Source organism: Cimex lectularius, unplaced genomic scaffold, assembly GCF_000648675.2.
Source record: "Cimex lectularius strain Harlan isolate CLEC.00 unplaced genomic scaffold, Clec_2.1 scaffold259, whole genome shotgun sequence".
NCBI lineage: Eukaryota > Metazoa > Arthropoda > Insecta > Hemiptera > Cimicidae > Cimex > Cimex lectularius.
Window position 1 is genome coordinate 439,919 of NW_019392874.1, and position 26,790 is coordinate 466,708.

At 35.7% G+C, this 26,790-nt stretch overlaps 1 protein-coding gene across 1 annotated transcript; it reads left to right on the forward strand.

Annotated features, from left to right (window-relative positions):
* The first annotated feature begins 9,643 nt into the window (after window positions 1-9,643).
* On the forward strand, window positions 9,644-10,870 carry LOC106669970 (putative nuclease HARBI1). Its single transcript, XM_024228915.1, has 3 exons — window positions 9,644-9,835; window positions 9,912-10,198; window positions 10,258-10,870. Exons 1-3 carry the CDS (start codon window positions 9,768-9,770, stop codon window positions 10,821-10,823), a joined length of 921 nt encoding a protein of 306 aa, XP_024084683.1. The 5' UTR covers window positions 9,644-9,767; the 3' UTR covers window positions 10,824-10,870.
* The last annotated feature ends 15,920 nt before the right edge of the window (window positions 10,871-26,790 follow it).

Below are 26,790 nucleotides of genomic sequence, written 5' to 3' on the forward strand. Positions count from 1 at the left end.
AGTGTATGGCAAACAAGGGAAACCTAATGATTCATTTATGGTGGGGTGGCTCAGACCTATTGTTGATTCTGTTAAAGTTAATTTTTTTTATTCTTTTAACTAGCAACCTTTCAATAAATATTTCTAGTTACCCATTGTTTTTGCTAAGGTTTTAATAGTTTTTAATTATTTTTTGTAGTTAGCAGGTGTTGATGGGAGTTTAACGTACGGTCTATGATCCAAATGAAACCAGCAGCCTTTTGGGCCCATGGGTGGGAAGAATCTGCTGGTATCATAGTGTCTGTAATTGTGGGGTTTCTATATACGTCTATTTCGGGGACTTAAAAGTAAACCCCTCAAAAACCACCTTAATTGCTTTCACCAAGAAAAGAAATATAGAAATACAAAGATTATGCTTCTAAAACGAATTGCTGCTATTAAAAAATGAGGTCAAATATCTAGGAATAATCTTTGATAAGAAATTAACCTGGAATCCTTACCTGCAACATACTATAGCAAAAGGTAAAATATCGCTAATGATCACAAGAAGGACCTTAGGCAAATCTTGGGGACTAAAACCGAAAATGGCCCATTGGCTATACAGGGCAGTAATAAGACCCAGAATAACCTATGGATCACTAATCTGGTGGAACAAAGTTCAACAAAAAGTAGCTACCCAAACATTAGGCAGCATACAAAGACTAGCAAACCTATGTATCACAGGAGCAATGAGAATAATCCCTACAAACGCATTAGAAACTTAACCTACCTCCACTGGAAATATTCATACAAGGAGAGGCTAGGAAAAGCTCACTTAGGCTTCAGAAACAATAAAATTAGAAAGGAAGTAAACAATTCGGGCATACAACCATAATCAACAAAATCAAACACCCATTATTAGAAAAGGGGACTGATTACATGATCCCGGAACAATCTTCACAACTTCCTATGTAGTCTCAACGGGCTATAAAGGAAAGGACGAACACAGAAGAGCATCAGATACAATGATATGGTACACAGATGGCTCCAAAACAAACGAAGGAACCGGATCAGGCGTTTTCTGCACAAGCCCAAAACATGATCAATCAAACTCATTAGGGAAGTACACTTCGGTCTTTCAAGCGGAAATACATGCCATCAATGCTTGTGCCCTGGAAAATCTTCGAAGAGGTTACACTGACAAAAAAATCTTCATAAGATCAGATAGCCAAGCAGCTATTAGAGCATTAGAATGTAAAAGAATCACATGAAAATTAGCCAGTGAATGCATCCAAAATATCCAAAACCTGGGGAAACACAACAACCTGATGATATCTTGGGTGCCAGGGCACAGGGGAATTTTGGGTAACGAGAATGCAGACAGACTGGCCAGAAGAGGATCTGCAAGACCGCACATAGGCCCCGAACCTCTTCTTACCACATAAACAAAAATAAATATAGAATCCTCCATCGCAGAATGGATCGAAGCAAAACAAAAGGAGAAGTGGATAAACTCTAGCGACATAGTAAACTATGATGAAACAACCCTCACCGAGGCTGGCAAAAACACTGCTGCAATTGGAGAGGGCCAAACTCAGAGGAGTAGTAGGACTACTAACCGGTCACTGGTATCTGAGAAAACATCTACACAACATGGGTATATAAGCGATGATCCCGTTTGCAGATTATGTAATGAGGAGGAGGAAACAGCCACTCATATCATCTTCGAATGGGAAGCAACAGCTCAATGGAGGTTTAACCTAATGTACGGAAATGACTTAGGGAATCAAATTGCAGCAGCAACAGTCAATGACCTGATACTTCTAAGAAGAAGGATTGAGTCTATTGACTGAACTAAGGAACTAGGAAGGTACAATAAGCCAGAAGGCTGCAGTGCCTGGAGAATACAAACCCCGCTTCCTAGTATCCTTTTCTACCATACCATACCATACGTCTATTTGTATTATGTTGTTTATTATGGACAATTTTAGGTCTAAAAAGTTCAAACAACAATGTCAACTTACTGTGAGTAGGAACAAATCTTTTTTAAAAAAGGACTAGTTTTACATTGTACGATACAAATATTGTCTTGTTAAAATTCATCCAGTTGATGTTCACAGGGTGTCAAGGTAACAAGATCAGTGTGACTCTCAATTAGATTATCAAACTATGCTTCCATGAAAGATGAATAAAAAGGACAAATAGTATTAAAAAGTTAATTCTGTATTAATTTGCACAAAGTTTACATTTGATTTGGATCATTTATTTATTGTATACTAATGTTTTATAAATGTTTTTCTTTATAAACATAAATGTCAATTGGACAGATCGTGGGTTTTGGTATTGAAGATTCATTACTATATTAAATGTTTTCCAGTTGCTGAGAAAGAGTTCGCCAGACGTTTTTTATGGTTTCTGTTCGGCAATCACTTTGGACATGTTCCAAAAGGGTGACTTGGAACGTGGAGGGTTCCGTTATGAAAGCCCGTGCAGAATGGGTAAACATACACAGTTGTGTATGGACAAAAATTACGAAATATACTAACTAATAATTTTTCCTTCAAAAGTAAAAATGAAATTAATTGAATAAGCCTTTACTTTACGACTATTTGAAACAACTAATTAAATATAAATGGTCGGTTTGTACATTGAAACAAAATGTGTGAAAAAGATACATTTGCCTTTCATAGATTATAATTTTAATGTTATACATTTGATGTTTAAGGCGGCGGTGTATTATTTAGCAGTCTGGCTCGTATTTTTTACGCTAGTTTCGGATCCCGGCGTAGCCTATTGCTTTTTAACTGGTCCATAATATGAAATAAAGTGTTTTAAAGTTGTTTGATCGTTTGGCCAAGACACCAAAGGGATAGTTGGACGTTAAACCCTCCTGTATGACAAGAATACCTTTACTTTGTTCCTTATAATTTAATTTTCCATAAGATTCTCTAAAATCAGCTTTTGCAATTTTTTAAGGCAGTTATATGTTAGTTTAAGGCCGATGTAAAAAGCATTTTCTTGAATCGCAGACACCACAAAGAGGGTTTTCAAAGGGTCTTGGATTCCAAGTTTCCGGCCAGATTTTTTCTATCTTAAATGCATTTTCACACGCTTCAACACTTTTTTTTAATGGATTTTGGTTTTCCCATTAAACATGGGTGCGGAATCCCAACCCCAGAATCGGGCAACCAGCCCGGCTCCCCCGACCGAGAGCGAATAACGATTGATTAAATTTTTATTTTAAATTGTTTGTCCCCTCACTTGAGGACGTGGATAAAAACCATATACATCTAGATATTTTATAGGGAAAGGTCCGCGTCCTGGAGGCTAAAGCCTTTTTTCCCACGGAATATGGCTTCATGAGCGTACTCACCGACTTGTGATCCCCATTGATTCCCATGGGGCGGAATGGCCCGCGGCCACTAGAAAGCCATTACGTAAATTTTTTAAATGAAATCAGTTTTGATTTAAAAATCAACGTTAGTGCAGTGTCCTATTAAGATTCATGGATGTTGAAAAATGGATGTGGATTCAAAATTGTGGGAACAGGTTTTCGAGCCGTACCAAGGCTTGTGAATAGTCGAGGCTCAAGCTTTTGATGTCGAAGTATTTGCCGACAATACACGGTAAAGGCCGAGCCATTTTTAGCAATGAGGAGTTTTTACATTTGGCGTAAGGTATGACGAACTTCAGACCAGGCTCGCTAAGCCATACGCCGTGATAACAAGGCTTACCATATCTTGCATCCATCTGGTCCTACGCGCTGGCCGAGGTTCGGCACCCCCACACCTAGGCCACCATCATGCCCGACAGACCTCAGGAGGCTACATTTCTACTACACATTCCCTGATGAATTCGTGCAGAACCCCATATCTATCCCCAAGGAGATCAGGAATTCCAAGTTTAGGGTCTTAAGACGAATAAACCGTCTCCAAAATGTCGTTCTTGTTGCTCTCGTTTTGGGACATTCCATTATGATATGCTTCATCGCAGGTAACACAGTTTGGAGTTTCCCCTCAAACCAATTGTGAATTTATAGGCCCCCCACAGCCCGTGTCCTAACCGAATGCCAGAAATTACTGAATAAAACTGCCATGAGGATCTATACTCCTGAATCAAGGTGGTATCTAGCAGCTCGTATAGTACAAAGCATACTCGCGACAATCCGTTGTGCAGTTGATCAACAAGGACGTTCGACATTAAACGTCCAGGATATAACCTATAAATTGTATATATTTTTCATTTTTGAAAAGGTTTTGCCATCTGCAATTTAAGCTACAACTAAAGACATTTTGTTTTTCCAGGATTTCAGGATTATCTCTTTTTCAATTTTTTAAATACAAAACATAAAAACGTAAGGGGCCCAAAACTGAGCCATGTAGTTCCATGGCATTTCCAGTTTGTACAGGAATGTTTGTTTGGGGAATTCGAGTCGGATTTAATTTCCTTTAATTCAAGGACCTAATAATTAAACTTGTCTTAGCGCTTACGCCTAATGGCCGGTTCAGCAGAGAAGCACTCGCATATTAAGAGCAATGACGATACGGGCCCTCGGAGTATGTAACTCGTAGATGAAGGGTCATCTTCACCCGATATACTCATACCCTACCACTCTAACTCAGTGAATGGCATGTAAATAAGAAAGAATATATTTAAGAGTGAGTAAGAATGCGAATGGGTTTGGATTTAGGAACTGATTGGGGGCTGAATTGACCTAGCTGTTGACCGCCAATGGAGCACTACCTCGGCAGCTGAATATGACCGAGGTGGACCCAGACTGTCAACACATAACCGTTTGGACGAGTTTGACTCATCGAACCCCTTCAGAGGTCAGAAGCGGTAGGGCACGACAAAGAAACGGAGCGACGGTGGCGACGTTGTAAGAAGAGGACGCCGATAGTGAAGGGCGCGGGATTTACGAACGGTACTGTCGACTTCTAGCTATTAAACTGTAGTGTTCCTTTATAATTGAGTTTGTAAATCAATATCAACTGATTAATAAATTATTTCTTTCAATAGCGGAATATTGATTACCCGAGTATTGCGTACTCCACCACCCTAAGTGAATTAATTGAGTGAATGGTACGTAAATAAGAAAGAATGTATTTAAGATTGAGTGAAAGAGTGAATGTTTAATGTTACAAACTGATTCCTTTGCTGGCTGAAATGACCTAGGTGTTGACAGTTCCTAGAGCGGAGGATTGACGGATAAGACAGAAGACCACGGACTGCGAACACCCAGGGGTGACCTTACTGCTGGCGAGAGGAGCTGTTCTTAATTGACCCTCAGACCTCCGTACCCTTTTCAAGGGATATACAATTAAATTTGTTTTTAATAGGTGGCCAACACTGATGTTTGAATTGATGGATGGCAATTGATAACACTTAAGACTCAAAATTAAATATTTAGAATTTGTTTACACAAGAAAAATATACCTCAATAAAATTTACTCAATCTAATCAACCTTACTGGCCAGGGTTTTACAAAACAGATTGAAATAAAAAAAAAAGGACGAAATGAAAAAGGTACTTGGCTGGATGACGACGGTGTCGAGATGGAGGCTATTGCTGGATTCGATGCTGACAGAAGGTGCCTGTAGAGCCTGATGACGATACAGTTGACTTAGTGGTCCGTGAGGTCGGTAATGTGACGACACGGTAACGATAGACGAAATGGATGGTTAATATCTACACAAAATCGATGATAGGTTCGATAATCGATTGGGTAGGTCGTCTTGTGCAGGCCCAAGTAAGCGAGAGACTGACCTGCTAACGTGCAAAGGTCGAAGCTGCCAGTGTTATCGCTTGCCAAAATAATAACAAAAAACAGTTCTCAGCGATTTTGTCAGGGCCTCCGCAGGCGAACCTTGGTCAGCCGAAAACAACATATAAAAATGAAGCTTCTTGGGCGTCAACAGCTAACAAAACATAAAAGAAGAAGAAAGTTGAAGGCTAGTTTTATATTAAAAAATATATAAAAATAATAATAAAAAATGGACATAATGAATATCAACAGAATGAACAGTTTAAAAAGCATTTTCTTTATCTTGCCAACGCTTTGATCTTTATTGAGATCTTGAATCAACAGGACATACAATAATGACACATCTACACAGAAAACAAACACTGAAGATGATCTCAATAAAGATCGAAACGTTGGCACGATAAATATTTTTCTAAACCGACCACACCAGACCGATCTCACGATCTCCAAATAATCATTAATTAACGGTCACTAAACACCATACACTTTAAAAAGGATCGACCCTCTATTCGGCCATTCGTCTTTTAAACTTCGGTCAAAAAGACATACGCACGAAATAGCGAGCTGATGGGAAAAAACATAGATCTTGAGTCATAGTAAGACGAAGATCGTTCACATTATGGTCAACATATTATCATCGTTGTATCACCCATAACGACACTGACAGGACAAAACATCGGGAAAAGGAGTTGAGGACTCTAACCAACCCTAACCATTACTCTAACACAGCCTATCAATTCCTAACCTAGCGTAACGTTAGACTAGCCATCGCGTCGCTGTCTCACCGTTTTGTGTTATGGGAATTTAATTGCTTATGCTTTATCCGAGCTTGTTATGAAAATAAACAGTTTATAGGAAAGAAAAAAGCCTCCGGATTGGGTAATTACAACTTTGTGCATCGAAAGGATTCCATTTTCTTTTAAATTTCCGAAATGTATTTTTTAATCTAAAATCAGAAAAATTTTCTCTTTTGCCTTATCATTTCGTTGCATGTGCATTTTTGTCAATATTTTTGTATTTATTCGAAAAGAAGTTTAAAAAACTTTTGCATGAGCGGGTTCTTTCTTTATTTCGTGTTATGATTTTATTTCTCCGTGTTCCTGTCATCGTATGAAACGCACGCTGTTATTTTTTTTAGGTGTAGTATCCATGACAAAACTTACATAGCGTGTTGATTTTATCTCCGTGATAGTTACAGCTAATAGAATATTAATTATACCTCTTAAGTACCAGTGGGGAAAGGTGGATTAGACCCGAATTTATTTAACCGCCGAGGTAATATGAACTGCCACGGAAAACAAGCCTACCTACCATGGACCGGGAGAAAAACAAATAACTCAGCCGTTCGGCTCGTTTATATTATTATTCAACTAGTTAGAGAAACGAGGGAATATTTCTTAATCACTTTCTTCCCCTTGGGAGGAAAACCTTAACCAATGCTCATTTGATTCTATTCATCGATAAAATACTATTGATTATAAACAGATTCTAACCGTTTACTATATCATAATATTATTTATGTCCATGCTAGGATGTGAGTTTCTTTTACAAAAACTTCATCTGTTTGCCTATTGTACTTTTCTAGTTCCTTAGTTCAGCGCAGTCTACTCGATCATTTACCTAAAAAGTACTAGGTCATTGACTGTCATTGCTATATTTCCTTTCCTTGGTTTTCTTTGTATCCCAGGTTATGTCTCCACTGAGCAGATGCTTCGCATTCGAAGATGAGATGGGTAGCTGTTCCTTCTTCCTCATTGCATAATCTATAGTTGGGCATAATCTAATTATTAAATTAAATGTAGATGTTTTCTGAGATATCAGTGGCCGGTATATATTCATATCACTCCTCTGAGTCTATGCCCTAACTGGAGCAGTTTGCCACTCTTGGTGAGGGTTGTTTTTTCTGCTTGTTAATGAGATTTTGTCAGAATCGACTAGAATCTATAATCGCATTTTTATATTTCAAGGTGTCGGAACGAAACATGATTTCTTTTAAAGCTGTTGTCGAGACACTGAGGTGGACCTCTTTGTTGAAGCATATGGCATTTACCTCCCGTGTCATGTTTTCTAAAGACTAGATGTCGCCATTATATATTTCAATGTTAATGTCTTTAAGTGCTTTATAAAAATGTGAGTAGATTGTTAATGTTCGTGAAATAAACTCAAGGATCGGCCACGAAAAAATATTCTTTTTTTAGATAGGAATAAAGAAAATTGGATAATTTAAATTTATGATAACAATGTGTAATGATATGTGTTTTGATAATTATTTCCTTACACCTGAGTTTAGTGTAAATTATTTATTTTATCAAATTCGGAGGTGCTTTATAGACAGCAACATAAATTTAATACGTTGGGACGATGAATTTAAGGATTGAGGCCCTTTATTGAAGAAAAATAAATTTTATTTTCTCGGTCATACTTCAGCTTTCATCACAACTAGTTTTTTGCGATAAGACATTTGAATCGAATGTGAAGTTTTAGATTTCTGTCTGTATTACAAAATCCTGAACCTGATAAAAGCTAAGCTCGAGCAAGAAAATAAAATTGAATTTATTTGTTAGACTAAGCTACAAAAAGTATTCTAACAAATATGTCATGAAAGCTTGCTATACAAGCTCAGAAGCATAATCACTTCAATGCTCAAACAATCGAACGACCAAGCCTAAAAACATTAGCACTTAAAAATATCACATCAAAAAGGAGAGCCAGGAAGAGCCACTTTATAAGAACCCTCTGAACAAGTGAAAAAAAAAAACAGCTACTCATGGTAAAACGTATGGTAGCACCATATATGGTTTTAATATATGAACCCTCATATCCCTCCTCCTGAGAGAGGAACAACAAAGGCTAGAAGGATAATTACACGTCAGATATATTTTTGATTTGGTAAAAAACTTTAGGCTTAAGGAATAAATCCTGACAACGAAGGATATGGCACAATGGACTGGTCGCGGTGCACTTGGTAGTAACGAGGTTGCCTTCTAACCTTAAACTTTATCGTTTCTATGTAACGGATTTTTTTACTCACATATTTTTTGTTTTCTTAACTTTCTAACCTCTCGTGGTTAACGCAAGTTGTCGAATTATTAATAAAAGTACTAAAATATAGACATACAAACAATTCACAGAAATATTTTTACTCTCGTGTCCCCTCACCTGTACTGAAAAGTGAAAATATAATTTCTTTAAAACAGCATTAGTTAAAGTAATTTTATACCAATAAGGTTGCAGATATAATCAGTGATATAATTAGCTGATTACCACTAACGAGGGGAAGGTGCATTACTGTCATTCGATTATATGGGTATTATTGAATTAATTATAACTTCTTTCTTAACCGAACCTTATCGATTATAAAAGAAATATCCACCTTTTTCTATTGCTGAGCTAGAGTTGGAATTATCCAAGCAATCAGATAAAACAGTAACCCTAACCCATATTTACCGAGGGCGAAATGTTAAGATTTCTCGGCACGCATACGCCGACAATGGAACTCCCTATTTTGAATCTGAATCGTTCCCCTTTGGAAAAACTTGTGAGATTAAATTCTTATCTTAGCAGGACTAGAGAGGAGACAAAATAAGGATTTGGGAAACAAACACCAACTTACATATTGAATCTAGTCGCATTGCGTCATTTCATCAGATAATTGGAGACGTCCGTTTTAGGGCCCGTTGCACCAACCTCGTTTAACCTTGGTTCAGTACTGAACGGAGTTCAACACAAATATCGGCGTTTTTCAATCTCTATTGATCCGAGATCAAGTGATGAACGTCGATCAATTCTGAACGATCGTCGAGCTCGGGTTAAACAGGGTTCAGAGCTGAACAACGTTCATTTGATAATATAACCTGCGCGTTGTTTAACCGTATGTTGAGATAGATCGAAATGGACGCATTTTTATCTAGTTATAGAGGAATTAACAGATGATGAAGATTTCCTTGAGTTATTAGCTCTACATATAAACAAAGAAAGGGTTTTTAGAACCAGACAGGAACATTTTCACGAATGGGATAACGATGAATTCTTCAATAGATTCAGAATGACAAAGAATGCAGTGAACTTCGTGTTAGAGAAAATAAGAAATTCAATCACTCATCGTACTACCAGGTAAGTGATATTAATTAGTTAGCTTTGAATAGCAATGATTTTTTTTTTTTTTTTACTTGATTGATAATGTTTTCAGAAATCAGGCTACCGCCCCTGAACTGATGTTACAAACTACACTTCGATTTTATGCAACAGGATCGTTTTTGACAGTTTGTGGTGATTTCAGTGGGTTGCATAAATCTACTGTATGTAGAATGGTGCGCAGAGTTTCTCGAGCTCTTGCATCATTGAGGCGAGAATTCATTCATTTCCCAAAAAACGAAGCAGGAAGAATGGCTGTCTGTGCTGAAATGTACAAAATCAGCAAATTTCCAAAGTGCATAGGTGCTATTGATTGCACTCATGTTCGTTTACAATCTCCAGGTATAAAACAAATTGCAAATATCTTTTTTCCATTTCTAGTTTTTCTGTTTAATTTGTAGGTGGTAATCAAGCAGAGCTATTTCGCAACACGAAAGGATTCTTTTCATTGAATGTACAGACAGTTTGCGATGCAGAGCTGAAGTTCGAAAACATTGTTGCCAGGTGGCCAGGTAGCACACACGATGCCCACATTTTTAGAAATTCAGTCTTAAAAACACAATGTGAAAATGGAGATATGAAAGATCTTGTTTTGGTTGGTGACAGTGGGTATCCTCTAAAAAAATGCTTGCTAACAAAATTAAATCACCCAACCACAAGAGAGGAAATACTCTACAATGAGTCCTTAATTAGGACAAGAAACGTTGTCGAGAGATCGTATGGTGTTTGGAAACGTCGCTTTCCTATACTTGCTATTGGAATGAGGTGCAACTTTAATTTGGTTGAACCAATTGTGGTAGCAACTGCAGTATTGCATAATATATCATGCATTTTCAAAGATCCGATTCCATTCATCAATGATGAAGTGGAAACACAAATTATTAACCTTCAGTTCAATCAAATTGGAGAAGTGGAATATGATGGGAACGCAAGAATTCCATTTATCGAATATTTTGATACCTTATAGAAACACCATCGAACGTATAGAAGTTATGTAAAGAAGTAATACAAAAATGTATATAAATATTTATATTGACATATATGTACATATAATAAAAAATAATAATAATTTAGTGTAAAGGAAATAATAAAAATGTAATGTAAATTAAAATAATCTAATCATAAGAAATACTACTTTTAATAAAATATAACTGATATGTAAACTAAAATAATGCATTAATCAAACAAAATAAATTTTAAAAATGCAACAATTGTTTTTATTCTGTTTTCTTTTTTGATCTTAAAATTTCCTTTTCTTGTTCAAGGACTTGAAGTCGTGTCTCATGCTCTATTTTTAAGTGAAGCATCCTTAAATTGGGTTCTTCCAAAATGCACTTCATGTTTAACTCGGTTTCTTTCTTATGGCATTCTATTTTATTGTCCAATTCTTCCAAAAAACATAAAAAAAGCAATGAAATCAACACAAATAGACTAGGGAAAGCGGTACAGCAAGCAATATAAACAATGAAAAACTACGACGTATAGCTATAACCGTACAAAATGGCTATAATCAGTTGTACCAACGACTGGTTGAGCAGCGATGAGCTGAACGGCGGTCCCCTGCACATGGTGCAACGCTCCCTTCTCTGAACTTCGTTCAAATTGTGAACGACGTTCCAGTGAACCCGGCTTGAACCGTGACGTGCAACGGGGCCTCAGAGTCCGAATTGGTCCGCTTGTTTTGGAAAAACATTCCTTTTCTTTTAATCTATCCAAGAAATTATAAAGCACTCAACTACATGAAAGCAACACTGCGTAAAATTACTTTTGATTCTTTCGTAGCACTAGTGAATTTTTTAATGTTAATTCTCGTCTATAGCTTGTTCCCTCAAATTTTTAGTTACGATCAATTCTAATTATTGTACGATGCTATATGTTCGTAAAAAACGTACTTAAAGCATCATAGAACACAAAATTTCATTTTAGGAGAAAGGTCGTATCACGCACGGTGGGTGGTGAAGTGCGAAAAAAAAGAATCTCCGTCTTTCATGGCGAAGTGCCGTTTGTGAGTTGGTGTGCCAAAGCGAACTGTCAAGTTTAGAAAACGAGATTTTTCCCCGGAAGACAAGGAACAATGGGGGGGGGGTTAAACCACTAATGGAAAATAATCCAGAGTATACCAACTCGGGAATATAACAAGGATAGTTTGCCCTTCCCTCAGGCCTTGAATTGCCGAAAATTAAGATATCACCACAATATGATGGTTCATTTTTTTTTTTTCGAGAATAGCGATGGGGGATGAAATGTGGATTATGAATATCAATTCAATTCGGTGGTGTTCAATACAAAAGCCGAACAAACCCTTCCATTAATCACTTCTAAGTTGTCCGAAGTCTTCGGCTAAAGGAGTTAATGCTATTCGTTTCATAGGATTGGAGTGAATTATTTTACAATGAACTATTTTATGATAATGGATTTCAGTTCCAAACTCTGCTAACAAACTATATACACCTGGTAATAGATACAATGTAAATGGAAAAGGTCAAGCCGAAGGTCGAATCCAACTTGTGAAACTAACTTTTTCATTTCAACCAAAAATCTTACATAAAAAGATTAATTAATTGATTTAAAAGTTGGCCTTTTTGATGGTTTGTAACAAACAAATTGAAATGAACGAGAAGGAGGCGATGGACTTTGGAACTCGTGGGAGACAAAAGTGCAGAAAGGCGGTGGAGAGGAGGCATTCCATTGGGAGACTGCGAACAAACCACCTCGGTCATAAAATAAGTGAGGTGCCGCAAGAAGACTTCGTTACACATGTGAAAGCCAAAACCAAAGAAAAATGGCAACTAGAATGGTTCAATACTAGGGAAAACAAACTTAGAGCCGTTAATGCGGATATAAGACTATGGACCACCTCAGCTACACTGTCTAGAAAAGAAGAATGTGTACTTGCGAGACTCAGGATAGGGCATACACNGCATTCATCGTGTGAGTTTTTTCCTATTCCATATTTCCTTAATTTTATTCCTTGGGGATTGCGCATACATAAATATGAATTCATTTATTTTTAACAATAGGTTAAATACTTCTTAATTATATTTTAAGTTTTTTTATATTGTTTCAACAAAAATTGATTTTATTTTTTTGTAAAAATTTAAGTTTGAAGATTCAATTTAAAAGAAAGAAGAGTGTAAATATGATTTTAGAAAAGAAATAATTGGATTGAATAAATTCTGTTTCCCTTACAGTGCCTTTTATTTCTAATCTTTTCCTTTTATTAAAATAATAGTAAATAGAAAAAAATTACAATTATTATTGTAATTGTTAAAATTGTATTTTAATTTCTTCATAAAAAAGACCCTAAAAGTCTAACAGGTTTTTAATGTTGGAATTGTTTTAATGAAGGAAATTCTATTTTTTTCGCGTTACCGAGAGGTGCGTTGAGTTAAGTTAGGATTGATAAGTTAACAAGGGTTAGGGATGTGGTTAGAACGGCTTATGTTATGTAGGGTTATAGTTAGGTTAGGTTGTCACGCGCCCAATTGGGCTCAGATCACATTATCATGACGTAGAGGGGGATGCCGAGAGCAACGGGATTTCGCAGACAGGTGCGAGAGAGAACCAGAGAAATACGGAATACAAGAAAGGATTGACTACAATTTTAAATTAAATTCATTTATTTTATTGTATGTCTGGTGGAATTATTCAGGATACTGTTTTATTATTTTTTATTATAATGATTTAAATGTTCTGTGATAGTTTAAAATTTATTGAGTAGTTATTTCTTGGCTTAATTAAAATCCGTAGAGGAATATTTTCTTTTCTTATTTTTTCCCCCACCTGAAAATTACGAAAGCAAATGCGTAAATAATTGTCGCATGATGCATCATCAGTACACGGTACAAATCGCTGGGACTGTTGACTCTTCGCTTCTAACCTAAGTAAAAAGTAAATTATTCATTTATTTTTTTACTCACGAATTGAATGGCAAAAGGTATTTCAAGTCAGAGAACTTTAACCCAAGGTCCGGGACAAAAAGTTTGCTCACTCAAATTGTTTCCTAGTAAAAAATGTTGACCAGTGATATTACATTTTTTGCAATAAAAAGTTTATTTTGCGAAATTTAGCATATATCATCTGCATTAGGTGTGAATAAACAATAATTTCTAAGAATATATACAAATAAGATCAAATCCATGCAATACATACGACTAATCCAGTTCTGTTGCTGCTTCCATTGTGATAACATTTACCTGTGCAATTGGGACGAGCAAAATCTTTAACATCAGTTGAGAAAAATATTATTCATCGACGGAAAAATCAAGGAGTTACTGATATCAAAAATTTTGATAGTAGTAGAAAAGTGATTTTCATCTTCTTGAAATATCCACAAAGCTATGAGACAAAGAAATCTCCTGGAAGTTGGCCCGCTTAACAATACGACACAAACGGGCAATTTTAAGGGCATCGTTACTTGTTGCAAATTGTTACAAGAGCCGGTATAAAGACAAATTGTAAAAACGTTCAAAAGGCCATTCGCGCAGATTCTCATATCAAAAGGAAAAATAATGAAATCGATACCATCCCTAAGTACGGCGCATAAAGAAGGACGGTAGAAGTTTGCCCGCGATCAATGTCCAATGGAAAGAGCAATGGAAGGAAGTCCTGTTCACCGAATAAAACATTCAATCTCGATGGTCCTGATGGTTGGGCTCACTATTGTCAGGACCTACGTAAAGAAGAAAAAGTGTTCTCTAAGAGGCAAATGAGGGAAGGCAACATCATGTGATATAGGGTGGGGCTACGATCACAAAACTGGCATAGAGTGGTATTCACGATCTTTGTGTTAACCCTGTCAACTCTGTTAGTTCCAGTTAGATCGAGAAAAATGATGACGTTGTAAGAATCGGCTAGATAACATTGCTCGATCAAACAGGCCAGGGCCAATAGGTGTTAGGTCGAAAATGTAGTCTCATTGCTATCCGTTAGGGCAGGGGTGCTCAAACTTGAACTGCTGGCGATCTACCTCAATATTTTTAGACTACTTACGATCGACTCTGAGAAGCTGCAAGTGTGTGTGATGCAGGGTTGTCGTACATACACGATACACCCTACCTACCTAGGTAGGGTGTACCGTAGCATATATAGATATTAGCTTTCTGCACAATATAGGTACATTATTTTAGTCAAGGTTTGGGTTAGGTTTAGTTAGGCTCTTCTCTACAATATCAATGAAAAAACTCATAGTTATTCAAAATTGCGAGTTTATTGGTTGTTACAAAACAAAAGAGTTACATATGGTGTTAAACTTAACTAAGGAGTGGCTTTGGATGTTGAAGCGTGGCACTGCATGTCCTCAGCATACTTTTCATAAGATGGTACGTAACCACTGAGTGCTAATCGCAAGCATGATGACATATGATCGTCAGTTAGTCGATTGCGATATTTTGACTTAATTATCTTCATTTCAGAAAATGCAGACTCGCACAAGTAAGTTGCCCCAAAAAATGCCGTCAGTTGAAGGGCGATTTGCCTTACATTCGGATATTTATCTTCAGATATAAAACACCAGAAATTTGTATCAGATGCTGTAGCTTTGAGATGTATATCTGATATAATCTGCACCAACTCATTTTCAACAGAACATGAGTTCATATTAAACTGACTTGCTATTTCAGTAGCTAATTCCTCAATGTTTTTACATGAAAAAGGATAACTCATAAATGATGCTATATTTTCCAATTTACTGCAATCATAAAAACGCATTTCGAATTGTCCCAAAATATTTGATAATTCAGCCTCATACGTATCATAATTGTTTCCAGTCATTGCTGGTGCTCCATCGGTTGTAATGCACACTAATTTATATATTGGTAGCTCGTAGTTTTTTACAAAATTGAAGAAAACGTCATATATATCTTCGCCACGGGTCTTCCCCTTCAGAGGAATGATTGTCAAAAATTCTTCCTTAGCCAACATGTCATTGAATACCATCCGAATAAAAATACACAGCTGGGCACTCTGTGGCGGAAAATCCTTTTCATAGTTTTTATGAACCGTTTTATGATGCCTCTCTAAGTTACCACGCTTAGGTATTGCAACTGACGCACGACAAATAACACAAATGCACTTATCCTTCACCATACAAAAGAAAAATTCTTCCTCCCAATCCTTATTAAAATGATACGTTTTAGATTTCACTGCACTCATTTTCCACTATTTAATAATAAACTTTGTATCGACGTAGTATCGCCATCAAGTTACAATTCAGAATGACTCCAATTCCTGCAGGCACAACATTTATATCGGCGTGAACGAAAGTCTCGAATGTTCCCGTCAAACGCGCCGCCCGAAACTAGACTGTACTGTCTCTCGTTGTTTCTAGACTAGACTGTACTGTCTACTACAAGTGCCGCGCGTTCCTTTGATAAAGCCACCTTTTGCCGCAAGCAGTGTTATTTTATTACGTAATACATTTTTGTAGTTTAGTTACCTACCTACTTATTAAAAATTTTTTTCTTCTCGAGATCCACTCAAAAACCACTAGCCATCGACTGGTCGATCGCGATCGACCGTTTGAGCACCCCTGCGTTAGGGCATTGAAAACCAACATGGCAGCCATGAATTTAACAGCTGTTTTTTTGTGTACACGTATTTTTATTCTTAAATACGCATTATTTAAATCAGACCGATACATTTCTTTTGTTAATTTCTGACTTGTCCTTGTTCTCTCATTCATAATAGATAGATCCCCTATCCTATAAAGTTTGTTGGCTGTTAGACCTTAGGATGCAAGTTAGGTATGTTGGCAGGAATTGAAACGTGTCATTTGTTAGTACTTTTCGAGTGCACAGATAGCATTTTGAATGATAGATTTGATTAATTTTCCTGTTTTTATTAACTTTTTTTTTTAATTTAAGACAAAAGAAAACCAAACCAAACATCAACAAGCCTTCAAGGACTATTACAGCTCTGGTTTTCGTTCTACCAATCGCCACGCGCATCATTGTTCATGATCATACTGGACATTTCTCGATTCGAGTTAACATCTTACAAACATCGTGAATACCCCTAGTGTTTATTTCAGACAGACTAAACCGTCAAAATGTTATGTTACACAGAGGGAAAATCAATTTAAAAAGTACTCTGAAGTGGTTTCCAAAGAAAATGTTTTTTTCCAGCAATATAATGCACCAGTATGCAAAAGTTATAAGAGAATTTTTAAGAAAAGTAAATATTTAAATATTACATTTGCCTACAACGTCCCGAAATTTTAATATAATTAAAAATGCTGGGGACATGAATAATTTAATTATATGATAAAATGCGTATATAAAGGTCTCAATTAAAACTGTAAAGGAAACCATTACCACCCTCGTGACAAAAATTACGACGTAAAGCGTAACAACTGGCCTTGTGAAAAAAGTGAAAAATACTTCAAAAATATTCGCCATCGGACCTAAACTGCGATCCCTTAGAATTGGAGATAGATGACGAATAACCCGATAACGAAAATTATCGTGAAGAAAAGAAAAATTGAACCTCTTGCAACCAGGTATTTTGGAAAGCCTCTTTTAGTATAATTACGAAGGAAAACTACCTCGGTATTACGAAAATAAGGTAAAACACATTCCGCAACTTGAAACAAACCATCTATCATTTCTAGAAAAGTTTTATGAAATTAACCTAGCGGTGCTGAGTGGTTTGACCAAATTTTTAAATAAACTGGGGTTTCTCAAACCAATCAGGTGTTGTCATTGATTTTGCATGAAATCCTTGGCAGAAAAATAACTTTTCGAGAAATAAAAGATTATTTAGTGGGTCAATTCATCCATATTAGAACTAAAACATATCTTGTCTCGCGTAAACATTTTCCCCACGTAATATATACACGAGCCATTCCGCAAGCATATACACGAAATAAGAAAATTTTCTAGTATTTTGAGCAATAATTCACTAAAGGAAACGTTGGATATAATTTTATCTGGAGTGAGCAAGGAAACACGTGCGAGATTTCAGTTTATAGATAAACGAAAATCAGTGGCCGAACCAGAAAATTTTATTTTACCAATAGAGCGTCTCGAAGTGACGCCAAAAACAAGTAGACAGTTTAACCAAAATGAAAATAAAATCTTTACAGTACAAACAATGTGGGTTACAGTGATAGTCGACATAATCCAAGTCGGTCCGTTAACATCCACGATAATTATAAGCCGGAGGGGCCGCGGTAGCCGAGTGGTTAAGGCGTCAGACTCTCGGCTATTAGATCCCGCGGTCGTGGGTTCGATCCCCACCGTCGCCTCTGGACTTTTTCTGACGCCTAAGGGGACCGGTGGCCGCAATTGAAAGAAATTGACACGGCACTCATCAATGGAAGGGGCGGGATCGGATCTCAGCGACCCTGAATTTGGTCCCAACCTCCTTCAAAAATGAGTTTCTTCGATGGAAGAACACCGGTACAACGGGGGCTCAAGTTCACATTTGTGTTGCGAGCCCTCCCCCAAAATATGGAGCCGGGGATAAAGTACAATAAGCTGTACAGCTCAGCTGCAGTACTCAGGAGGGAACTCCTCCAGTCCCTGGTATCCATTGAAAAAAAAAAAAAAATTATAAGCCGAAAGTTCGCCCTCATCGAGTAAATAAATATTCCGGAAACAAAAGTTTTTTAACTGATAACAGTAAATTATATTGTTGGAAATTATATTTTTAAACGCAAATTTGAATGCAATAACCCCCAATTGGAAAAACAATTTTTCACGGATAACGTCATTAACGATCCCGTGTAAAGAAATTCCGGATCGGTAAGTGAGAAGATAGCTGCTTAGAATAAAATTGGAGAACAACGTCAAATATTAGATTTTCTCGATGAACTCAAGGGACAAAAACTAGATACCTTGGCCTATAGCATGGCACTGCCCTCAAAAAAAGACAGACATTTTGAGTTTTACTTAATTAATAAAAATGAATAATTAATAACATAATTATTCAAATACCAGCTAGCGCGCATGTGGATACAGAGGTGGTTATCGCAAGTATCTTATTTGATTTTGTTAATTTGTGTTTTTGCTGTTTTTCGGTGTAAACCTCTTACAGCGTTTGCTTTTATTATTATTTTTTATTTATCACATTATTTGTCTTAATAAATTTCTAAATTAGTAATTTTTTTTTCAATCAAAACAGGTCCCCTTACACAGATCTGATATAATATAATTATAATTACATTATAACGTTTCCGGGATGGACCGCTGGGCGGCGATCTGGTTTTGCAGGGATTTTTTTTTGCCTGAGAGGTTTTATAACAATTTGTAAAGAGAATTTTTGGCGGTTAGAACATTTTTAACCAATATAAACAGACTATTTTGACAAGTAATAAAAACATGAGCACAATGAACCAATTAAATAAACAAGATTGTTAAATAGATCTTACTAACTTAAATAAACCCGTTAGACTATATACACTTACAAATCTAAACAAAACATTTCATATAAATTATTTAAATATATACATTATAATAAGTTGTAGACTACATATTTCATATAAGTAATTCAATTGTATACTCATATAAACATGCGAATAATGAAAACAAAATAAATAACTTAATTTACTAAAACATGCTAGCTTAAACGTACTATATACATTTATAACTTTAAATATAACTTCTCAAATATATAATTTAACTATGTACATATAACATAAAAACAAAACATTTCATTTAAATAATTCGATTATATACACTTACAGTTATTAAAAATGACTATATTGACTAGGGAATTAACAGTGATCATAAAAACATATGAATAATAAACTTAACTACTTAATACTACCAGTTTAAATACATGATTAAACCATATACATTTATTTTAAACAACCATTTTAAATAAATAATTTAATTATATACATTCATAATTTACACAATCAGTTCAAATAAATAGTTGACTAAGAGTAATTAAATTTGTACATTGAACGACCGCATGGATCTAGAAAAAGTATTACAATTGATTAAGCAGAATAAAACGTGTGAAGGTGCTACCTTCCGACTCAATGGTGTTGGTTGGGAATTCACAAAAAATAAGTATAATAAAATATTCGAAAATAAATATGTAAATAAATAAACTGACATAGATTCAGAATGCCTTGATTGTGCCAAATTTAGCTTGCAAGGTCATATTGGGAGTTGATTTTGTGGGGAGGGCCGGTATTAATGTCCACCCAATTAAATTTAACTGTGTAATTCCAGTAGTTCCTTAACTGACTCATGCCGAAACAGACAAAATAGCAATTGTCTCACCTGTTTGGTTATGATGTTTTCTTATATTTCGACCTCAACAGTTAATCTTATGATTTTTCCTTCTTGAAAGGTGGGATAATAGGTCATCTCAAAAAACCACAACCAGTTTTTATCCACTACGTTTCGGATTTATTTTCATCCTTCCTCAGGTGAGTTCCTCAAGAGTTTAAAATTGACTAGATTATTTTTATATATTGTTTAACAAATTAAAATAGCAATCACTTATCATATCACAGTCTTGACGGTAATTAACAGACAGTTTATCTTTTTTTATGTAAAGGGCCTCTAGGAACTTTCGTTTTTTACTATTTCGTTCCTTTGTAACAATATTAACATCATCAAATAAAAATGTATGACCTTCAACAACTGCATGTTGTGCCAAGGCAGTTTCGTTGTTTTTACTAGTATACTTTCTTGCAGTCTTTGCATTCAATTTTGTATACCAGGCCTGATTGTAGTCCTTTCTCAAATTTATCTTTTAGCGGTGAGTAGTATTTTTTGACCGCATTATTGTTTCGGAAGGCCAACTTAACTAGAGGGAACTTCCTTTTCAGACAACTTCTCAACTGTTCCGATAGCCCTTGGATGTAAGGGAAAGTGACATAGGAAATTCCAGAATCATTTTCATCTTCTAGGTTTTCCGAGTTTTCGTTTGCGTTTATCTTCCATAGATTGTTATTGTTTATAAATTTATTTACCATTTTTCTCGGATACCCATTCTTTTTTACAATTTCCCAAACCAGTGTTTTGTCTTTCTTGGTAACACCTTTCGACGACAAATTGAAAACCCTTCTCAGTAATCCAATCAGCACATTAACTTTAGTTGACCATGAAGGGAGGACATATACTGTATTAGCCGGTTCGATGCCATGGGTTTGGAGTACCAACTCGTACTCAGATTTCCATTAACCTTATGTGTTACTTTCACATCCAAAAACGCTATACAACCGTTTTCCTCCACCTCACAGGTGAAGTTTAGTCTTTCATGGTAACTGTTAAGTATTTTCAGTACGTCATCAATTTTATCTATTGGAAGGGCCGTCAAAATGTCGTCCACGTATAAATACAAAAAGGGGGGGAGGGCAAAATCAAGTTTCGCCAAACACACGTTCGATAATTCAGACATCACCAGATCAGACAGCACTGGACTCAACGGATTCCACATTGCCACTCCAAAAATTTGTTTATACGTTTTGCCATTATATTGCAAATAACCAGAAGAACAGCAAAATTTTAGTAATTCAAGAAATCTATCTTTTGGTATACATGTGTGTTCTTCGATTAATGGCCATTTATTGTCAACATTTTCTAGTATTAACTCAATGGCAATTTAGTAAGTTTCTAGTCTGAATAAGTACCACACTGGCTCTTTTTTAAAATAAACTGTTATAAAATATTAATGATTGACGACCACTTTTTAACCATTGCGTTAACTCACCTGAGGAAGGATTAAAATAAATCCGAAACGTTGTAGATAAAAACTGGTTGTGGTTTTTTGAGATGACCTATTATCCCACCTGTTGGGTTATTTTATATACATTTTACGACAATATACCCCGACTGACTTACCACTAAACTAGGCCTTACGAATGCGATTATTTATTATATCACTCTGAAGGAGGTTGTGATTTTAGACTCGCGTAGATGACGCGTGTGTTCCCGTTCAGGGTCCGAACAGTGTCATGCATGAAAATGTTACAAGGGGATGACTAGGATTTAGACAAAACTTTTTCTTTTTTTTACGAGCGTATTTCAACTATGAGGTTATATGAACCCACGAGGTGTCGGTCGTTTAAAATTTGTAAGTCGGGTTGGAATGCAGGGCCGCTGGATTCGAACCCGGGACCTTTACCTTACAGTTATGAGCGCCGTGTCAACTGTTGCGGCCACTGACCCCCCCCAAAAAAAAAGTTTTTTAAGGAGTTCTGCACTCCAAAATATCGGACACCTATCCGTCACTTCTTGTGAATAGGTTCTGGTCCCCCCCACCCAATTTGTTTTTAAAAGTTGATTTTTCCTTTTTTTAATTTCGCCGTTCTACTTGCTCAAATCAAATATGTGAATATACCATTTTATTCCAATTTTTATGTAGATCGCAATAAAAATATAGAACAAGATATCAAAAATGACCAATAATCAAAAAATTGCTAAAAACTAAATATTGTTTTGGAAAAGTGGGGTATTTATGGAATTAACAATAACAACAAATTATCTACCAAACCTAAAGAGTTTGTTGACAAGTGAGAATAATTAATTCCATAAATACCTCCACATTTCCAATATCAGCGTTTTCATTATAAATAAACTTAAGGGAATTTTTAATAAATTGACTTAATCGGGTTAATGAAGCTTTTTCAAAATCTAATTTTAGACGCAATTAAATGAGCATAAATCGTTATTTAACGATTCAAAAAATATTAGTTTTGGTATTTTTAACGTTGATTGACATAAAAGCAAAAATGCTGTACGACGCAGAATATTCTAATTTAGTATGATGTAAAAAGATAAATGAACAAAATACTGGTTGTTTTTTTCATATTTTGATAAACATTCTGTGAGAGAAGTTGGTCAGAAAATCTTCAAAGCTTGAATTTGACCTGCTAACTATTATTTTAGCGTTATAAAATCATTTAGAATCCTGCCTCTCGCAGAAATTGGTATAAATTAATTTTTGACTGATAATTTCGACCACCTTTCGATTAAAAAATATTTTTCAATTAAAATAAACTTCACCCAGCTGGAATAAATATAGCATCACAAAAAATTAACTATGGTAAGAATTAAATGTGTTGCGAAACTATGCCAAAAAGATCTCTCTTATATCACATGGTATTTAAATGAAATACACGTTAAAATATGATCTCAAATGTAATTTATAACCAACTTGCAGAAATGTGCCATGAACAGGGTTCCAAATTCAAGAGGGATCGAGCCGCTTTTTTTCCGCCACCGTCAATAGTTCTACAATCCATTCCAGGTGACAATTAAACGCCAGCGAGGCTATGCTCAAGCTGCTGGAAAGAGAAGAACCTCATCAGGCGAAATTTAGAGGATTAGGAACATTCTGTTAACTGTGCCCGTCACATTTTGTTTTATTTTCGTTAAATTTGTACAACTATAAGCAATAGTTGGCGTATTTTTTCAATTAATTAGATAAAAATTTAAAATCGATATTTCTAAAAATTCTTGATTTTAAATTACCATCTGAAGGTGTAATCACTGCACCAATAAACTATTTAATAGTAATGATAACATATTAATAATAATATTGCAAAAAAATAGTACTTTTTGGCATAAAAAAGATAAAATATGATTTATGATGTGATCTTAAGCACTTACTACACCTTCGGCACACTTGATTCCCTGGACCTGGCATACAGTTATTTATACTCCAATAAATAGTACTGCTGTTGTATGGAATCGTGACACGACAGCCACATTAGTGAAGACATTCTCAAGTCTTCGCTGCTTTGGTATGTCTAAGCACGTCCGGGATCTCTCATCTATATTGTTTGTGATCTACTCCCAATGCGTCAGGGAACGCAGGCTGAAAACCCTGACTTTTCTTGACGACGGGTGGTGTCACGCGCCCAATAGGGCTTAGATCACATTATCATGACGTAGAGAGGGTGCCGAGAGGAACGGGATTTCAGCGACAGGTTCGAGAGAGAACCAGAGAAATACGGACTGCGAGAAAGGATTGATACAATTTTAAATTAAATTCATTTATTTTATTTTATGTGTAGTTACTGATTTATCGTGGAGATATATATGATACTTTTTATTAGCCATTTTATTTGGTTTTAAAATTTTCTATGTTAGTTGAAAATTTATTGAAGAGTTATTTATTTGTTTGATTTTCTATTTCGATGAAAAGATTTAAGCATTTAGGCCAACTGGAACAATTTCTTTTGGATTATTGAAAAAACATAGTTTATGCAAATTTTATCGGCCATAACAAACGTGGAAGAATTGTTTATATCATAATGTGTCTGCTCGCTTTCAAATACTTGAACGTAAAACTATTCTTCCATCGACAAGGGATAGATTTTTCAAAAGAACGTTATTTGATTATTTTAAAAGTTGATATTTTTGGATTTATAAATATATGAATATATTTTTTGGCTTTTTGCCGGGGAGTCCGCATGGGTTTGGTTAGATAGGATTACGATTATGTTATGTTATGTTAGGTTATGGTTAAACACATATGAATTTTTGTTGAACCTATATTTGCATAGGTAGAATCACGTCCATTCTGGTATATGAAAAACGGCGAATACCATCTAAAACTTAGCAAAAACGTGAGCATGGATTATGTTACGTTATATTAGTTAGGGTGAGGTTAGGTTAAGTTTAGAAATAGCATTGCTTGTGACAGGAAGGAATACAACGTGGGATGACATAGAAATGTTGAATAAAGGGTGAGTGTGTAGATTCACTTTTTGGAAAAGATGGTTCTACTCACAGACTTGTTGTTTACAACTATTCTGATTTCAAGCATTAAAGCTCATCATCAGGCTGAAGTAGTTACAACCACGTCCTCCTTTGTTTGCTTGTACAAGTATAATTTTGTTTGTGTGTTTTTGTTGTTACGTATGTATTATGCGTTTCAATCTTATTTTCATTAAGACTAAATCCTATCCGTATTTTTTTTTAATTTTTTTTTTTAACGAGGGTTCGCAACAGCAGAGGTCATATAAACCCTCAGGGTGCCGGTGTTTTTTGAAAAAAAGCCCATTTGTAAGTATGTCGGGTTCGAATGCAGGGCCGCTGGATTCGAACCCGGGACCTTTACCTTACAGTGATGAGCGCCGTGTCAAAGACTAAACCTTGCGGCCACCGACGCCCCCTATTTGTGACCTGTTGTTTAATAATTTGTTGAAGACGTAAGAAGCGGTCAAGAATGACCGAATAAACGTCAGGAAAAAAAATAAAAAAGGTATTTTTCTAAACTACCTCATTCTCGACCGCTCCTCACGACTTCAACAAATTAAGGTATGAGATATGTATTCTTAGGGTTTATAGTTAAACCTTTTTCTCACACAATCTTCCTATGATATTTAGGGCGTTTTGGTTTTGATTTGACAGAGTCTTCAAATTTTTCTTTTATGATTTAAAATTTAATTTGACCCGGTTATATGCGTAACCTATGGTATGGTATCCTAACTCGTCAAGTTCTTTAATTAGATCATCGACTGCCAGCTACCCCTTCTTGGGACATCCAAGTATAGGCGTTATTATATATAGTCTGAAGATTGTTCAGCGTTTTTAAATAGTTGAGGATCACACTATTCTGCTATCTTAAAAGATTGAATTTCTCAAAAGGTCAGATGCATGTTTGTTTATACATTATTTTAAATAGTCTTTTTGGATTGTTTTAGAAATAGATAAAATTTTGGGCTTCTTTTCGACGTTGCGTTCCCTAGGAGTGCGCTAGTTTGGGTTAGCCTAAGTAGGGTTAGGAACGGATTATGTTAGGTTAGGTTCAGAAATAGCATACGTTCCACGAAGTGTAACTGCTCGCTATAAAACAGTTAAGGTTCAGACTATCCTGCTATCCACATTGGATGAATTTCTCAAAAGATCAGATGGATGGATTCATCAAGTCCCTTCGATTTTTAGAAGAATGGCGACACTATTTGAAACTTGGTGCAGAAAAGGGTCACAGTGGTCATGGATTAAGAATCGTTTGATTAGTGTTAAGGTTGGCTTAGAATTCAATCCATAATTCAATGTTTTCCGTGATGTATAAACCTTGAAAAACTACTCCGCCCACGAATCTAAAAGACTTCTTCTTCAAGACTAAATGATGAGATAACAGGCAAACTTTTAAATGAGGCTTAATTAAAAAAAGGGAGAACTTGAGAATATAGTTGGAGGCAAACTATAAATAGAGGGACGTCCTAAATGCAATTCAGACGAGTTCACGTTGTATGATAAAGAAACCCATTTCCTGGAAGAAAATGAGGAAACAGCGTTACTGTGACGTAGAAATATTGTGGAACCATATCTTCTACTTTTAAATGCTTCAAAGAAAGGGGGGTTTTAATACTTGAATGTTGGGCATTCCCGAGGGGAGAGAGAGAGAGAGATCAACTGGTCAACGAGGAACAAGTCTTCAAGATTGTACTGAAGGTTTCGCACCTCTCGCTAGAACATTTTAACCAATCGAAATGGTGAATGATGATAGAAGAGTGCGGTGTTTAATCCTTTTTTTTTAAAAAAAAGATAGTTCCTACTCACAGTAAGTTATTTTCCAACGTCCGGATTTCGAGCCCTTAGCTCATCGTCAGTGAACCCGCCGATACCCCAGCCAACGCGACGTTCCAATGAGAAGCTGGTTTTTTAATGGCGCTCAATTTGAAAGTGCGAAAAGCGGGAATTATATAAGACAAGTAAATATTATAATGGTAAATTCTGTAAGAAATTAGTTATAAATGAGCGATTAAATATAAAAGATAAACAATTAGAATAATACCTTAATATTATTAAATTATTATAAAAATAATAACAATTAAAATAATTAATTTAATTATTTGTACGTTTAGTATTATTTATGTACACATTTAAAATGGGAAGTAGATCAAAATCTATTATATTATTAATGCATTTACCTCCATGTTCAATTTTACATTTTTTAATTTCAAACTTCTCATACCAATCTAGTTCTCTCCCTTTGTTGAAACTATGTAACACTGTTGT

Excerpts from the sequence above, each read along its gene's own strand:
- LOC106669970 (XM_024228915.1), top strand. The coding sequence starts at position 9,768 with ATGACAAAGAATGCAGTGAACTTCGTGTTAGAGAAAATAAGAAATTCA. Across the intron at positions 9,836-9,911 it reads ATCACTCATCGTACTACCAG|AAATCAGGCTACCGCCCCTG; the intron begins GTAAGTGATATT and ends TAATGTTTTCAG. Across the intron at positions 10,199-10,257 it reads TGTTCGTTTACAATCTCCAG|GTGGTAATCAAGCAGAGCTA; the intron begins GTATAAAACAAA and ends TTTAATTTGTAG.